General features: G+C 39.6%; 1 protein-coding gene across 4 annotated transcripts in view; it reads right to left on the reverse strand.

The window, feature by feature from the left end:
• glyr1 (glyoxylate reductase 1 homolog (Arabidopsis)) overlaps positions 1 to 18,695 on the reverse strand; it is a 30,976-nt gene that overhangs the window by 10,362 nt on the left and 1,919 nt on the right. For 2 of the 4 annotated variants that reach the window (XM_056240608.1, XM_056240607.1), the window contains exons 5-9: positions 8,125 to 8,235; positions 7,699 to 7,782; positions 7,299 to 7,352; positions 1,386 to 1,436; positions 1,203 to 1,276 (exon numbers count right to left, since the gene is read on the reverse strand). In XM_056240608.1, coding sequence (XP_056096583.1) covers positions 1,203 to 1,276; positions 1,386 to 1,436; positions 7,299 to 7,352; positions 7,699 to 7,782; positions 8,125 to 8,235 — 374 coding nt within the window. The remainder of the gene's footprint in view (positions 1 to 1,202; positions 1,277 to 1,385; positions 1,437 to 7,298; positions 7,353 to 7,698; positions 7,783 to 8,124; positions 8,236 to 18,695) is intronic. The other 2 variants (XM_056240609.1, XM_056240610.1) reach the window with 2 other exon arrangements.

Here is an 18,695-nt window from a genome sequence, read left to right on the forward strand (position 1 = left end):
AGACTAAGTACAGCACCATTGAGAAAGAATGTCTTGCCATCAGGTGGGCCGTTCTCACCCTCCGCTACTATCTCTTGGGACGGGAGTTCACCCTCTGTTCGGACCACGCTCCTCTGCAGTGGCTCCACCGCATGAAGGATACCAACGCGCGGATCACCCGTTGGTATCTAGCGTTACAACCTTTTAAATTTCAGGTGGTCCACAGGCCGGGTGCACAGATGGCTGTGGCCGACTTCCTTTCCAGAAGGAGGGGGGGGGGAGGCTGCAGTCCGGATGGCTCCCCGGCCTGAGTCGGGCGGTGGGGGTATGTAGTAGGGGCACGTGGTTCAGCGAGGTCTGTAGCGGGAGAGCGGGGGTGGAGCCGAGCGGTAAGTAAGTAGGTCAAGTGCAAGATGACGAACACCTGTTTCTGATTGCAGTGATTGGCGTGGGGAGACCGGATAAAGGCCGGTTGCTGCGTGTGTTCGAGTGAGAGAGAGGGACTGGGATCTTGTACACACACAACCGAGAACCAACGTGATTTTGAGTAACTAGAGACTGTGCTGTAGTTGATCTATGGTGAAGGCGCTCGGGCGCACCTGTATGAGCTTAGAAAATAAAAGTGTACGAGACCCAGTCACACCGACCCCTGTCTTCTTCCATCCTTTTTATATCGAACTTTGAACTTTACTACATACGTAAACCTACCAACAGCCGTTGCCATGATTTTTGGAAAGACTTATCACGAGAGGGGAATTTTTTTTAATCGCATTACATCAGTTAATGGAAACGCCGCCATTTCACAAGTTTTTAATTGACATTTAGAAAATATTGCAAAAGTTTTACGCAAACCTGTAATGGAAATGCAGCTGCTGATCCCGATTAATTGGAAAATTCATCAATTACCTAAAATAGCACAGAATCCTGAATAAACCTTTATTTCTAAGTTTTCCATTTCAATGTGGCCCAATTTTCAGACCACTAAAAGTATGATTCTTTGTTACCTTTTATATACTGATTGGCTGATATACTGACTGGCTTCATTACTGTCTCCTCTCCACCAGTAAGCTGGTGTGTGGTGGGCGTTCTGGCGCAATATGGCTGCCGTCGCATCATCCAGGTGGATGCAGCACATTGGTGGTGGTTGAGGAGATTACCCCTTCCATGTAAAGCGCTTTGAGTACCCAGAAAAGCGCTATATAAATGTAACAAATTATTATCACCTTTTGTCTGTAGGAGTGATGCTGCCATTGATGGCTGTGCTGTCTGCTGCTTGAATAGATGTTGATCTTGTGTCCTTTTCAAAAAATAAAACAAAATTATTACAATTACTAAGCAATTCTAGCCGGCTAATATATCAGGTTATTGAAGAAACCACAAGCTGTGAATTTCTAGGCAGTGCTCACCTCCTCGATTATCTTTAAACGCTTGGTGATGGGCTCCATTGATGAAGCTGGCTGTAAAGAAAGGGGAGGGCTTTTTTGTAAATCAAAGTCAATTCAACATTCATTTAAGATTTTCTAGAAAAAGCAAAAAGTCTTGCACTCAAAGGATCCTAGATACAAATTAAGGTGAAAACACCAAGTAGAGAGCCAGGGAAGGAAAACCAGGTGGAAACCCTTTGGCCCAACAGTCACAAATGATCTTAAGTGCATGTTATGTATTACTCTGCCAGCTTCCTGTAAGGATTGCACTTATATTATCCTCTGCTGTCATGTCACACGGCTCATACTGCCATATCTGATGTGAGAGCCAGGAGCAAAGCCAGTGTTAGGAACTGAAAATCAAGTTATCATGCTCAGCCACATGCTCCGTTTCAGTTTAACTGAAACTTATACAGGGCAAGAAAACGGCTGACACAGCCTACATGAACATTTTTTTGAGAAAAGCCTGAGGCAATTAAGATCTCAGTGTCTCCTTTTTGGAGATGTAAATTTAAGATCAATTTGTTCTGACTGCGGCGCCTGAAAGCAAAAGGGCAGAAGGACAAGCAAGAAAGAAATGTTCCTCTGAAGAGGAAGTGCCAAGAGGAAAGGAAGAGTCATTTAAACAGTTTGCTAGTATAACTGGCACATGAACAGCAGCACAAGAGTAACTTCAGGGCTCCAGACTAACTTTTCCACTGGTTGCACTGGTGCTACCAACTTTCTCAGTTGGTCGCACCAGCATATAATTTGGTCGCACCTTCTTTTTTTTTTGCTACATGTCATGGGATTAATCAATGCATGCTGATGAATAGTGGTCTTAATCTGCATACCATAATTTTGCACTGATGTAAAAAGACTGACAGTGACACAAGACCTCATGTTAGCAAAATGTTTTAATCTTTTAACCATCAAATCAAAATATTCTCAAAAAAAACTAAAAAGTTAAAAGTAAAAAGATGACTGAAAAATAGTATTTAATTAAATGCATTTATGATGAAATTCATTGTCATGTCAATTTGTGCTCATTTTGAACACGAACTATGCGCTGTCACTTTAATTCAGCGCGTGCAGCACAGCAGAAATAAACTTGGTGTGTAAACGATCTCTGCACTGCTACGCACCGCTCGTGGAACGGATGCAGTGTGAAAATACCGTGTCAGACTACACAAATATTGATCTTGACATTGTTAGCCTCGTCTTTTTTACATGTCGTACACTGTACATTTCACTTACACTTATGACTTAATTCCTAATTGGCGCGTTTTACCATCAGTTTGCAATGCGCGTGACGTGTACGTTCGTTAATAAATAAACTGCAAGTGTCTTGCGGAAGAACATTGTAACCGGAGCTCAGTGTTGCCAGATTGGGCGGTTTTGAATTTGATTGTGCGGGTAAAAAAGGGTTTGGGCGGGTGGTCAAAATTTGGGCTGGTTTGGGATCATTTTGGCGGTTTTCAAACATCTACATTTTAAAGTCTCATTGGTTAAAAAAACGAAACTAAAGTGCATGTAGTCCATAAAATCAGTCATCATGACATTACTGTACACACACGCTCATGCAGAGTCAGCTGGCGTTAGTGTTGACATCACCGACGAGCACGCACTTTTAGCCAATCAGCGATCCGCAGGCAGACGCGCTCTGTATATTAAAGTGATCGCTAAGGCAAAGTGACATAGCCTACTATACAAAAGACAAGAGTGTACAGTAGTGAGCAACTCTAAAAAACGCACACGTGGAAGGAGATCACTCTATGGTGAATATAACTCTGAGAGGAGAGCACAGTTGAATGACTTGAATTGAAATCAAAAATGGGACGATTCCTGTCCATGTCATATGTGCACACTAGCCTAACCAAACATCTGCAACTTTACACCATCCAGACTGCACTCTACTTGTCCCTGACAGCTGCTGAAAAAGGTTTGAATCAACGATGAATCCTTTTGACTGCTAAATTCTGCGTTATGTTCTGCAATGTGTACTTCCGAGGGTTAAAGTCATCGGTTCATTTCTTGATTGCCGTTTTGACAGTGTCCATCTGGACATTTTAGTCATATTGGCTAATTCTCCTTAATTATTGCCCTGTTTTGATCTGTTTTGCTGGAAAATTTATTTATTTTTTATTTTATTTTATCATCGTTATTTTGTTTTAAGGAGATACAAATTGTGCTTATCAACCTTAAATGACATGGTAATGAAATTAGGCTATATCACATTATTTTGGCAGTAAAATTTTGGGCGGTTTTTTCTTGTAGTGGGCGGGTTTTGGTGAGCTTTTGGGCTGGAAATCGCCGTCCCAATCTGGCAACACTGCCGGAGCTACTTCTCTCCGTTAATGTCTACGAGTCACGCAGGCACTGGGCAACTCCGCAGCCGAGCCGACCCCGGGATAAAATAGTCAGAATATAAACACTTATTATAGGCGTACCGTAGTGATTCAGGATAAGTCAAAAACACGGTTTGGAAAATGGATTCATGATGTACTCGTTCATTTTGAACATACGGACAGCAGCAGCTGCTGATACAACGGCGTTCTGTTGCGCATGGTGAATTTAACTGAGTACATGACCATGCTCTCGCACAAATGCGACCACATCAAATTTTAACTCGCACATTCTCAAAAAATGGTCGCAGTCTGGAACCCTGAACTTGGGCGGGCGTCTCTGCTGGCTGAAAACAACCTCCCCCCACAAATCGAATCAATTAAACACACTAGCCCGTAACAAACTGAGCAACCATAGCCAGGGTAAAATTTTTTATTTTTGCCACACATGTGTATTTGGCCATAATTTCTTGCATATCTGTAGTGAACAGCTCACAACTGCAGTGGCACAAAAAACATGATTTTCTTTCTCATAGTATTGTTTTGGTGGTCTGTTAACTAACTATCCCCCCACTTTTTGGTTGCAGTTAACAACTTCTTTGTATTACCAGGTTTTAATTGTGGTCATAGCTGTCTCTTATGTCCAAAAGTCAAATTTACAGGAGAGATATTTCATGTACAATAGTGAATCTATATTACTATTCAAAAGTTTGGGGTCACTTTTTTTTTTTTTTTTTATGTTTTTGAACTAAGTCTCTTCTGCTCACCAAAGCTGTATTTATTTGAGCAAAAATATAACACAAATAGTAATATTGTGAAATGATTACAATTCAAAATAACTTTAATATATTTTAAAACATAATTTATTCATGTGATGCAAAGCTGAATTTTTAGTAGGGATGTCCCAATCCAATCCACGTCATCGGTATCGTGCCGATACTGGCCCAGAACGCTAGATCGGAGATCGGTGGGGAGATAAAAATATGATCTGATACCTATCCAACACAATCCATGGGAAAATCTAGCTTAAACCATCGCCTAAATGCTTGAATATTAGCATTTCCCTTTGTTGCGACATCCAGTTAAGCGGCGCAGTCTGCAGATTGGGCGGTTTTGCAAACTATTTTGCGGCCAAAAATGGGTTTGGGCGGGTGGAAAAAATTGGGCTGGTTTCGGATCAGTTCGGCAGGTTTTTGTTTATAGTTTATAAACCGGCTGTAAACTGTAGCTACTCATGGATTTGTCTGTGCTGGCTGATTCAACCAGGCCAGCTGTTTAGGTGCAGGATGCACGGGATACTATTGTATTTAAACTATTTTTCAAAATGTATAATTTCAATAAGTCCATTTTTTGGGAGGAAAAAGCTCAGTATAAAGCTTTTTTTGCTATAATAAGCAAAAAAAGACTTCACATAAAAAAGAAATATAGCCTAAAACAAAAACAATTTCAAAAACTGTAAAATGTTAGGTTATTCATGAACATATTACTGTCTTAAGTGAACTCATTTAAAGTTATAAACGCAAATATTTGTCATTATTATGCCTATTATTAGCCTACATTTAGGCTAGAAGACGCTTTTATCCAAAAAAGGAACAAAGCAATTCATCAAATGTCAGTCATAATACAGGTTAGACAATAATAATACAGGGCTAAGATTATTACAAATAAACAAGATTTTGACGCATATCCAAGCAAGGGTTTGTGCGGAGTGTGGAGCGCGCACTGCATGGCACGGAGGCGCGGGTGCGAACACTTGCGTTTTCCTATCAACAGTGGAAACAACTTAAAATACTCTATAATTTCTGGTCATACAGAAAATAATACATCATTTCTGGTCATACAGAAAATAATACATCATTCGCAACTACTTTTATTTGTGAAACTCAAAATAACAAGAAAACATTGTGCTTTTGTAAAATAAAAGAAAACAATCAGGCGCGCTTTCATGGTCTCCGTTAACTGGATCGTGTCTCAAATGAACAAACAAAATATAGCCTACCCATGTAGGCTAAAGCATGAAATGTCCACTTTTAAACGAACAAATTCGAATCGAAAGCAAACCGTCTGATTAATCCATAGCTATGAATTTCTCTCTCAAGGCGCATCCGCTTTACAGCGGAGATGGAGATAGGTTTCCAGCCGACACTGATTTAGAAAACACTAGTTTATTAATAAACAATTAAAATGCATCGTTATTTTTTCGGACACATTTATTATTATTAGCCTATAAATCACCTATAGCCTAAATCACCCCCCTCTATGGTTCCAGAGACATATGGCTCTTATCATTCAGCACTTCGGGAAAAATATCATTTCCGGGTTTGGCCTCAGAAAACCAGTAAAATCAAAAATTCCATATTAATTTGTGCATATTTTAAATGTTTAATAAAGGGGCAAAAAGTCATAAACAAAAATCTGAAAATACGTCTATTTATTTTTTTGCGCAGCATTTGGTGTGTACAGTTCAAATTCAAATTTTGGTGTTCAACTTTGCGTTTTAAAAGTACAACAACCGTTCATTTTTCAATTACGAGTTAAAAAAGGTAAAACGAATGGACGCAAAAGTACACGGACCAATGGGTAATTTTAAAGCTTGTTAATGATTAACTTTAAACCTGTTGGTAGCTTTAAGTACTGAAGTACCTGTATTTTTATTTATTTATTTTTTTGTAGTGTTTGAATAAAGGGTGGTAGTCTTTCATAATCAACTGTTGTTGTGGACTAGGCCATATACTGGAGAAGTATTTGTTCTCCATTTGAGTGAGATGTTTTTAGGTGGCTAATTGAGCAAAGTACTTCCATATATTTTATTATTATTAGTATTAGTTCAAGAATAAAATAAAAATATCGGACTGATATCGGTAATCGGCAAAGAGCCAAAGCTGCATTGGTATCGGTATCAGAAGTGAAAAAGTGGTATCGGGACATCCCTAATTTTTAGCATCATTACCGGTACTCTAGTCTTTAAGGTCACATGATCCTTCAGAAATCATTCTAATAAGCTGCTTGTCTGCTCAAGAAACATTTTTCAAAATTTTTTAAGGATTCTTTAATGAATAGAAAGTTCAAAAGAACAGCGTTTATTTGGAGTAGAAATCTTTTGTGACATTCTAAATGTTTTACTGTCAATTCTGATCAATTTAATGTGTTCTTGCTAAATTAAAGTATTTTAAAAATATATATCTTACTGACCCGAGATTGGAAGTGTTAATGTTAAGCCACGTGGAGTTCTGTAGTAAAATAACAAGTGTTCAATTTGGACCCTGACCACAGCCCAGACAAAGATCTTTTACACATGACTTCAAAACCATAGCCAAAAATAGGTTAAGTAGTACACGTCAGCTCATGATTAGAGGGTCAACCAATAAGCTCAACATACTCTGTTCTGATAACAAATTCAGTACAACTGCCATGCTGCAGATTTGGCCAAATAGCATCGCCAGAAGCAGTTTGGGGGAGGGAATTATTCAGAGATTATTAGAGCAGCCATTGTGTGCAATGTGCAAGAGACAGGGGTAAGGTTGCACTAACTAGAAAATCATTCAGCATCCCAGTAAAATTGTCTCCTTACCTTCTCAGACTGGCTGAGCAGAAAGTGATGGAAATGTGGGTCATCCTTTACTGGCTATAATGGAAGAGAGTTAAATTGGAAACTATTCTCTAAAGAGACTTACTGACCTGAGACCCGTTTAATCTGCAACTAATTAAAGTGACATGGTGGAAGGTGCAACTATAGAGTGAAGGATGTAATGACTTCCATTTGAAAAATTAGGGTGTTTTCACACCAGCTCATTGAAGTGACTTAAAATAACCTTATTGGATGTGTTTACCTTATTGGAAAATTCACAGCTGTGACTGAACCTAACTCCATCAACCAACCGTGGAGAAGTTTTACTGCTAACTAAAAAAAGGGTATTTTATGTGAACAAGAAACCATAAAAGTGCAGAAACAAACTGTGAATGTAACCTACACTGCTCTCCCATTTGAATCCTGATACTGTTCCAGCGACCAGCCGTTGTACAGAGGATGGCTCTGGGTCAGAATCAGTCTGTTCCTTAAGGGAAAGAGAGACACATTCACCTTGTGTACAGAATGGCTTTATCTCATGAAACAAAGCCCTAAAATAGCTGCATCTCTACCCAGTCAAAATCCGACAAGGTGGATGCATTGGTCGCACTGCAAAAGATGACATCAGTCTCAATGAATGGGTGGGTCCCACTGTCTTGACAAATCCGATACCAAAACATACAATTGTAACCTGACCCCACAGCAGGTGCAACAGCAAATGGCCTTAGCAAAGGACTTTGGTAAAGCTGACCAAAAAAAAAGGTGTCAGGTTATGATCTAACCCTTGCCATCTACAGTACCATTTAATGGCAAAGCATTATCTCCCAACCTTGTCCGACGAGCCACCCTTAAAGGCGTCTTCATCATCCTCTTCAATGATCTTCATTGGTTTAGCTGCTTTACGCCCTTTATCTGACTTGCTTTTGTCATCAGAGTGTGTCTGTAAAACAAAAAGTTTTATGCAACATGAGCAATTATTGCTGAAACACTTCTACTACCTACAATTTCAAAGAACCTTTTAACACCTGGGTATCAATGTATTCTGGGTGTCAATCATAACAAGTGGACAACATTAAATAAAGGTTTAGGTTTGTGATCTGATCGCTCAGATTCACAGGTAATCCCGGACAAAGCAAATAAGTGTAGCTTTATACAAAATTAACAATCCAATTGAAAAGCACTTCCAAAGTATGGTTAATACTGGAACTTGTAGGGCTGTACTGTCCCAGTCGATTAGTCGATTAATTGGTCGATACGTTCTGGTTCGACCAAAATTCTGATTGGTAGATTTTTTTAAATCGTAGCTGCTTTTTTATTATTTTCATCCTTTCCCGATCGCTCGTAATCTGCATAACACGAGCCGCTCAGTCAATAGTAACTGTGTGCTCACGCGAAAGTGATGTACAGTGAGATGAAATAAGAGGGGAGCATCTTGAGGAAATACAAACAGTTAGAGCCCGACCGATATATCGGCGGGCCGATATTAGGCATTTTCCTAACTATCGGTATCGGCATTTATAATGGCCGATGAATATTTTAAAAAATGCGGGTGCGGTGATTCATGTAAGGGTGGCGCTGCCAATAAAACACCTAAAAGCTGTCACAAAGAACTGGCAAAAGTAATGATTGTGAATACATCAAATATAGCAAGGAGACATTTGAATTGTTTATTAATAAACAAGTGTTTTCAGTCAGTGTCGCTGCAAAGTTGACGACGCTGACTCGCTGATTACAACAGAGAGCAGTCTGTCTTTCGTTTTGAATTGTTCTGTTTAAAAGTAGACATTTCAATATAGATATATTTCTCAGGTCTATACGCTGAGTTTCGGTTCATTTATGAGACGAGTTGCAGTTCACACGCCGGCGCCTCCGTGTCAAGATTACCTATTGTCCGCAATATTTACTAGAGATACACCGATTACAATTTTCTAGGCCGATCCCGATTTCCGATTTTTCCTTCAGTTTGCCTGCCGATATGGATTTTAGCCGATTCCATTTTTTCAAACCACTTTACAGCACACACAAATAATTATTTTCTATCTTCTCTTTAATAGAACATTTTTTGAACAGATAATCGCTATAAAATAGAACTATATAAATTACTCCTGGTGTGGGAAATTCACACACATCCAAAGTGCAGTGTTATGGAAGAACCATTTCCTTTTCACATCCAATATCCAACTAAAAAAATTTGATATATTTAGCAAACTAAACTTCTGTATGAAAACAGGTAATGACAATAAAATAATATATAAATAAATAAAAATAAATATAGCCTTCCAGTTAGGGATGCACCGATCCACATTTTTTCACTTCCGATCCGATCCCGATACCTGAATTTGGATATCGGCCGATACCGATACTTTTCCGATACCAGAGCTGTGTTTGCTTTAATATTATTATTATCATAATACTCCTCTCTACAGGCAAGTATGATATGTACGCATGTGTGCATGTATGTCTATATATATATATATATATATATATATATATATATATATACACTCACCGGCCACTTTATTAGGTACACCTGTCCAACTGCTCGTTAACACTTAATTTCTAAGCAGCCAATCACATGGCGGCAACTCAGTGCATTTAGGCATGTAGACATGGTCAAGACAATCTCCTGCAGTTCAAACCGAGCATCAGTATGGGGAAGAAAGTTGATTTGAGTGACTTTGAACGTGGCATGATTGTTGGTGCCAGAAGGGCTGGTCTGAGTATTTCAGAAACTGCTAATCTACTGGGATTTTCACGCACAACCATCTCTAGGGTTTACAGAGAATGGTCCGAAAAAGAAAAAACATCCAGTGAGCGGCAGTTCTGTGGGCGGAAATGCCTTGTTGATGCCAGAGGTCAGAGGAGAATGGCCAGACTGGTTCGAGCTGATAGAAGGGCAACAGTGACTGAAATAACCACTCGTTACAACCGAGGTATGCAGCAAAGCATTTGTGAAGCCACAACACGCACAACCTTGAGGCGGATGGGCTACAACAGCAGAAGACTCCACCGGGTACCACTCATCTCCACTACAAATAGGAAAAAGAGGCTAAAATTTGCAAGAGCTCACCAAAATTGAACAGTTGAAGACTGGAAAAATGTTGCCTGGTCTGATGAGTCTCGATTTCTGTTGAGACATTCAGATGTTAGAGTCAGAATTTGGCGTAAACAGAATGAGAACATGGAACCATCATGCCTTGTTACCACTGTGCAGGCTGGTGGTGGTGGTGTAATGGTGTGGGGGATGTTTTCCTGGCACACTTTAGGCCCCTTAGTGCCAATTGGGCATCGTTTAAATGCCACGGCCTACCTGAGCATTGTTTCTGACCATGTCCATCCCTTTATGGCCACCATGTACCCATCCTCTGATGGCTACTTCCACCATGTCACAAAGCTCTAATCATTTCAAATTGGTTTCTTGAACATGACAATGAGTTCACTGTACTAAAATGGCCTCCACAGTCACCAGATCTCAACCCAATAGAGCATCTTTGGGATGTGGTGGAACGGGAGATTCGCATCATGGATGTGCAGCCGACAAATCTGCGGCAACTGTGTGATGCCATCATGTCAATATGGACCAAACTCCCTGAGGAATGCTTCCAGCACCTTGTTGAATCTATGCCACGAAGAATTGAGGCAGTTCTGAAGGCAAAAGGGGGTCCAACCCGTTACTAGCATGGGGTACCTAATAAAGTGGCCGGTGAGTGTATATATATTAAACAATAGATAAACAAAAGATAGACAATTAAACAAAGATACACATTATACAGGCCTACACAGTGCTTTAATTTCAGGAAGGTCTACTAACATTATTCAGGTATGGTCTAAAAATAATTATAATAAAGTAATCAAAAGTAAAATAGCACTGCAAAGTTTATCATAGATAGATTTATGCTTATTAAAGCTAAAGTTATTCATTCAAGAGCTGTGAGTGATTTTCTCTTTGCCTTTTGTTGTTTGATTCTCAGTAATGGAGCAATCGTCAGCATGTTTATTAGACTGCTTCCCCTTTAAGAACGAGTGCACCATATTTTCTCCCAACTATTTCCATAACTACGTCCATTTTAGACAAACTGTTTAAGTGAATCTCCAAGCCGGTCATTTTGACATTTTTGTGTAGGCTACATTTGATCGTTTAGACGTGCATATGAAGCCCAAAGCATAATGTGCTTGTCTCGTTGCGGTCTGTTTCGGAGCGCGCGACGCGGGAACAGCTTCTCTTGCGCAGATTTGTGCTTTTAATAGCTTTTTTTATTATTAAAAGCGTCCCGCAATTTAGCAACAGTAGAGACTGCATTTTACAACAATCACCGATCATGCTGATGGGCTGTCGTGTTGTGCGCGCTGTGGCACCGCGCGAGAGATCTCTCTCTTTCTCTTCTGGACTGCGAATAGCAAACATGCATCACAGACAAATGGTTTAATTAATACGGCTTTGCAAACATTGCATTTTGCTGTCTTGCTCTGCTGTGGTGTTTCCAGTGTGAAGTATTTCCACCATAGGATTTCCACACAGCGAACATGTTGGCAGCTATCCTGCTAGCTGGCTGCAAACTGCGGAATGGATTTCCTGAGGGGGGGTCTCTGTGTCTCATTGAGCCGCACCTCCGTTCAGGATATCCATTCCACAGTTTGCAGCCAGCTAGCAGACTAGCCGGCGGGCCGCGGGAATCACTTTTGGAGTCGTTTCAGCAGACTACGTTAAAGCGGAGACATGGCTCATGGATATCGGATATCTCCGCAGGTTGGATCGGGAAAATCCGATACGTGAATTACGCTGGTATCGGTCCCGATACCGATACTGGATCGGATCGGCCCCATCCCTACTTCCAGTATAAAGAGATTTATCACACACAGGCCTATTGCAATCACTTGTACATCAATGGCAAGTTATATTTCTCAAACAGTTCTTCTCTCATCTGACACATGTCCAGCCAGGCTAAACACAGGACAAGTGGGGCATGTGCAGGGAAACGATTGGGAAATAATAAAAACAAGTTTAAATGGTTAATTTTCTATAAATATTTTTGAGTCTTCATTTTCTTTTCTGACATAGCCTAGCCTACTTCAGTTCTTGTTAAAACACACCACACATGCAAATTCTGTGCACTTTTTGGATGAAATCATATTTATTTTGTCCATCAAAAGTGTGCTTTCCCTTAAATTGAGCGCAGCAAAAAATAGACTCGGAGCCGAAACCCGCGCATCACTTTTGCTCACGCGACACTCACGCGCTGCTCCGGCTCCCGGTGTAAATGCACTCTAGGGCTGTCAACTTTAGTCGTTTAGTCGACTAATCGGTCGATGCCGTCTTGGTCGACTGACATTCTTATTGGTCGACCAGTTGCATTTTTTTTTTTTTTACCAATAGAAAGAAATTTTCAATGATTTACTCCTTGATATTTATTCCTTTATAAGCACTTATATATTACTGTATTCTAAATATAATTAGCCTATGGTTTATCCCCAACTTTAAATGCTTTAATTTAGGCTATTTTGTAACAGCGCCACAGTTTAGCGCACACACATAGAACACTCGGTTCGCACCTGTGGCTGGCTGCGCTGCTGCTTCGTGCTCAGTAAGGGATATAGGTAGTTTAGCTGTATTCATTCAGTTAGAACGCTACTTGTTTCGGTTTTTATGTTTTTATACACTATATGTTTGTATCTCGATGCGGCGTGGACGCACTTGGGAAAAAAAGAGCGCGTCGCACCGCGACCGTTGCTTCCATCATTAGCGCACACCGCGCGCCTACATTTGAAATCGAACTTGAGCGCGCAAAAGACGTGAGCAGTCCCTTTAACGTCTTTATCATGCTGACTCAATAGATTGTGTTTTCTTGATATGTTTTTGTTTTTATTTGTACACTTGACGCATTTGAAAATAGCCTAAATAATGTAACAAAACGAAAATAAACCTATGCGGTCCTACAATAAAGCCTATTATTATTAGGATTGTTTTTTAGGCTCTTTGGGTTTTTGTGTGTGTTTGTTTTAAAACGCCTAGATAGGCTGGACAAAAGTTAACCTATAGCTTTGAAAGTAAAGAAGAATATACAGCCTGTATAAACGAGAGCTTTTGTTAGGATTTTTCATTGTGGCAGATAGCAGTTATATTTTTTGTAGCGTGTGGTGTGGTCAGGTGCGCGATTGTGACTGTCACTATAGACCTAGGACAGAGCTCCTCACTTTTTGCAGTTAAAAAAAATCTATTATATTATATAATAATATATAATAATTATTATTATAGTTTTATGTATTTTTGATGTTTTTTCGTTGTTGTTTTATAAATGCTCTATGACAATTGTTAAAAAATGTTCAATCAAAACATCGCGTCTTTTTTTTTTTTTTTTTTTTTTTTTTGTCGACTAATCGTTGCGCAGGACAAGACTTTGGTCGACTAAGGATTTCTTTGGTTGACTACAGCCCTAATGCACTCATTGATTAACATGCACACTAAAAAAAAAAAAAAAACGCGCTGCTCCCGCTTGCGGTGTGAAACGGCCGTAATTCACGAGGTTTCCTACATGTGCGCGTTCAGTGTGCACGTGTGATGCTGATGTTGCGCGATGTTAATCATGAGGCGCCCGAGTGCATTTGACCGGCATAAAATCGGTTTAATGTCAGACTGACCGGCCGGTCGCCGATCATGGCTGATCACGTGAAAATCGGCAGATTTCGGTCACCAGCCGATCAATCAGTGCATCTCTAATATTTACTTCTTATTTATTAAATCCAGGCAATTGGTCGATGAAACATTGATTAAAATTAAGATGCAATTAATACAAAACGAAATTCACTTTGATTGAAAGGCTTTGTGCTTTCTGTTTGAGGTCTCTGTGAAAGTTTTAAAGCACTTTAAAGCCGCTTTCAGAGCTTGTCACGTCCGTAACATTGTTTTTTCCTCATAAATGCGAACACGAAAAATAAAAAATATTTTGTTCTGTTGAGAGCCAACCCTTCTTCATCCGGTGGGTAGTAGCCTATTACTTTTGATTTGCGCAGTGTAATTCATAGAATTGATTTCTCTGCTACCAGCCTCTGTCACGTATTGTGTGAGCTTGTGACTATTGCAAGCGCGCAGCTGAGAAGTCCTGATTATATTGTCTGCTAGATTTACTAATTTATTAAATCCAGGCAATTGGTTGATGAAACTTTGATTAAAATGCGTTGCGTGAGCGACAAATCTCCGACAGTAAACTGATGCCCCATTCTGCTTTGTAACTAGGGTTGGGTACCGAAACTCGGTGCCAATAGGGAACCGGTTCCGACGTAAACGGTAGTAACCAGACCGAATAAGAACGAAAATTTCGGTGCCTGATTTCGGTGCCTAACTTCATTAGGCACACACGCGCACACACACACACACACACACACACGGTCTCTCGCTCTCTCTCTCTCCGCCGTGCGTGTGCTACACAGTTTGGAGCACAGTTTCTTCTGTCTCGCATGCGCGCTGTTTCTCGCAAGGTTTGGCTGCATTTCACGTGTAAAATTACGTGTCAGAACGCCCTCTGGGTGTGCCGATAGTCTGAATCCCATATAGAATCAAGCCAATTCATTGGCTGATGGCGCGGGCGCCGCATCGACGCACTTACGTCGTCATATTATGTTGGCGCGCGGGCGCCATCTGCTCCTCAGATTTCTCTGCCGAAAAAGGAAGCTGGTCGGCAGCGCGAGGAGCTTGGCAGCGTCCCGTTCCCTATTGAGAGATATGTTACACCAGTAACCAGAGATGTTCTCTTTCATAGGTTCACTCACCGCTGCGTAGCTAAGAAGCAGTGGATTTGTATTTGTAGGCTGCTGTATCACTAGCCGTTTGAACTGACGCGCTACAGCGATCTGTCACATTTCAAAGAGCCAAAACGTTATTTATTGTGTGAATCTCGTAAAAATATTGACAGAATCTGACAGCTGTGGATTTGTTCCATATCAAAAGTAACCTTCTCTGTCTTGTCTGTCCTCTTTGTCCGCGATTTTTCTGTGTGAAAAGGGTCATTTGCGTGAGTCTCACGGTCAATGCGTGAGAGTTGGCAGCTCTGCCTGCTAGTAATCTCTATTAATCTCCAGTATTATTACATTGTTTGATACAATATTGTTTCATTTGATATTATGTAAATATGAATTTTTATTTTATATTGGTTTTATTATTACCATATGTTACTTGTATTTATATTGTTTAAAGATTTAAGTTAATATTGTGTCCAGTTTGGCCCTGTAAATTAAAGGGTATTATTTTTTGATAAAGTGTGTGCGGTTTCATTTTCTTAAGTACCGATTTAAGAACCGTTTAAGCACCGGAACCATTTAAAAAATACCGAGTAGGTACTGGAATCGGATAAAACCCAAACGATACCCAACCCTATTTGTAACGGGCGCTTTTTCGCATCTAGGGTAAACAGCTGTTGCGACGCGAGAAACAACGGCCGCGTCCGGTGTAGACAGTGTTGAAGCTCATTCTGCCTAACGCTACGCAAGCAATAATTTATATAATTATAACACAGTGTTTCACGTTTAGTACATTTTGCTTACTAATTTAAAATAGTATAAAAGTACTGTACATATGTAATTAAAAACATTTTCATTATGATATTATTTTTACTTTAGTAAAAAGATCTGAGTTCTTCCTCCACTGGTAGAGATTAGAGGAATTAAGACTAAAAATAGAAGATAAGGTTCTGTCAGTAATACTTTTGATATATTTATTGATACAAGTTATGTTTTATATAACGTGACTAAATTAAAAGACAAAGTGTTTAGTGAAGATTATGCAACAGTATTTAGAATATAATATAACATGCAATGCAAACTAGTTTGGTTACAGCTCAAATGTATCATTCTCATTCTATCATTCACCCTGTCTCCATTACATATCTTTGTCACACAAGTGTATGATCACCACATTTGAGTGATCATTGCAAAATGTTTATATATTTATTCTGTTTATACTGTGTATTCTATATACAGTAGGGGTGTAACGATACACAAAATTGACGGTTCGGTTTTCCCACGGTTTTGACGTCTCGGTTCGGTTCGGTTTAGAAAGCTAAAATTGGTTTTTTTTTTTTCTTTTTTTTTTTTAACAGTGGTTTAACGAAAAAATTATCTTTGTCTTTAAATTAATTCAATTACAATTAAACGTTTCACAAGGATTAAAAAAATATATGCTAATTACTATAACATTAAAGGTTGTAGCCTAGAGTTTTAACCTAAATTCAGATGCTATTTATTTTTTAGATATAATAATCAACACACAACACATTGTATGAAAACATGTAAACTGACCATAAGGCAGTTTTTGCATTAACTTGTGTTTTTACTCTAATTTGTTATTGAAATATAATACTTTACACAGTTGTCATTTTCATGAAAGATATTTTAAACATACATTAAATAATCAAGATATCATTAACAGGTTAAGTAAAATATAATATATAGGCTAACATGGTGCATTTATTTAGTACAAGAGTTCATTTTTAGGAACCAAAGTTGTGGACACTGAATCACTTGCCTGTTGAGGTAAATATAATGCTAGTGACAAGCTATGCTGTTTTATTGACGTCTTTCCGCTGCTGAAACACTGATTGAGCGATTACACGAGTTATGATGCCTTTCAGTTCGTATACTGCATCTTTCAACAAACCTTCAGGTGTCCATTCTGTAACTGAGGAAGAGATGATCGCGTTTACCCGCGCGCCGCGCTGCCGCTTGAAATGAGGAGCTTAGTAGCCCTACAGCGATCTGTCACGCCACATCAAAGAGCGCCAAAACGCCATTTATTGTTTGAATTTCGTGATCAAATAGACAGAATTTGAAAGATTACACCTTGCTTATTATCGAAAGTAACAAAACACGGAGCTTGTTATTTGGTGTTAATGGTGGTTAGGCTACAAAACTGAATTCGTTGTGTACTGTACACAAGACATGAGGTCCATTGAGCCGGGCTGGGCTGGGCCGGGATTAGCAGGGGTCGGGGCGGGGCGTGTTCGGTTTGCAATGAGAGTATCGCGATTCGAATCGTGTGTTCTGTATCGCGGTTTTTCGGTTCGGTTCGAATATCGTTACACCCCTAATATACAGTACCCATCAAAAGTTTGTACACACCAATAGCAAAGTGTCCAAACTTTTGACTGGTACTGTTTTTATAATACACATACATAATATTGCTACTGTATTATAATATACACATAAACAATATCGGCCGATTTATCGGTACCCAAAAATCCATGTCGGTCGGGCTCTACAAACAGTGGTCACATTTGAAATGCATTTAATACCAAACAGTATGCTTCTCACAGACCACTTGTGATGGAATCACTGAAAACCAATCATAATACCAGGTGGAAACAGGTCTTTGCAGGCAGGGTAGTTGATTTACAGTTTTTGTTATGCTGGTTGATAATCTCTTCACATCCTGATAGCAATCATTTAAATTAAAGGCACACTGTGGAATTTTTGGCCACTAGGGTGCGCTCGACCTGTAATTTTCACGTCTAGTGCCCCTAGAGGCCACAAGCGCCGCAGCATTGTCGCAAAAGTCAACAAACAGTCAACCTCCCGTGTCTTTATGTGTGTGCAGACGGCATTTGATTTGTATGTTGGAGAAAGTTAATCGATTCACTACTGACCAAAATAATAATATAAATATAAGATTAATAATATAAATCCTATAAAGAAAACAAATTGAATAAAAGTAGCATACGCAGAAAACAATGTCTGATCAGGTAAGTCGCATTGACAAGGGTTGCCCAATCCTGCTCCTGCCGATCGTCTGTCCTGCACAGTTCATCTTCAACCCTAATCAAACACACCTGAAGCAAACAATTAACGTCTTCAGGATCTCTTTGCAATGGGTTGGAGATGAAATCGAGTAGTCGGGAAATCGTGTAACAAAACTGATATAACTCACTACATATTTCCGTTATTTGTAGTCTTCAGTTTGTTTTTCCTTTTACACAAATACAAACATATATGAGCTGAAAGGAAAGAAAACATTTACATTTACATTTGTATACGGCAGTATGTTGTGACTTATATCAGTTTTGTTACACGAATTCGCAGTAAATATTACATTATATATACACTTTTATGCCGATGTTTATTTTAAACTCTCCCTTTTTCTTTTTTTGGTCTCCTCTGACAAAATCTTTGTTTACTTCGCTTTCTTCCAAGTAGCTGTTGATTCAGCCATGACGACAACATACAGACGCCATACAGACAATGAAACGCGAGTTGAGCTCTCACGTTAGAATTTGAGGAAGTTGGGGTGGTGGGGGAAATGACGTATGCCGTAAAGCGGTCGAATTTTGTAGTTCTTTTTGTGCTCGGGTTCCTACCCGAAACCCGAAGTTACATAGTGCTAGTAAAAGCGATACAGACACCTTCAGGCTTCGGCAG

The sequence above is a fragment of the Rhinichthys klamathensis genome, unplaced genomic scaffold (assembly GCF_029890125.1).
Source record: "Rhinichthys klamathensis goyatoka isolate OS25496 unplaced genomic scaffold, OSU_Roscu_1.1 h1tg000605l_1, whole genome shotgun sequence".
In the NCBI taxonomy this organism is placed as follows: Eukaryota; Metazoa; Chordata; class Actinopteri; order Cypriniformes; family Leuciscidae; genus Rhinichthys; species Rhinichthys klamathensis.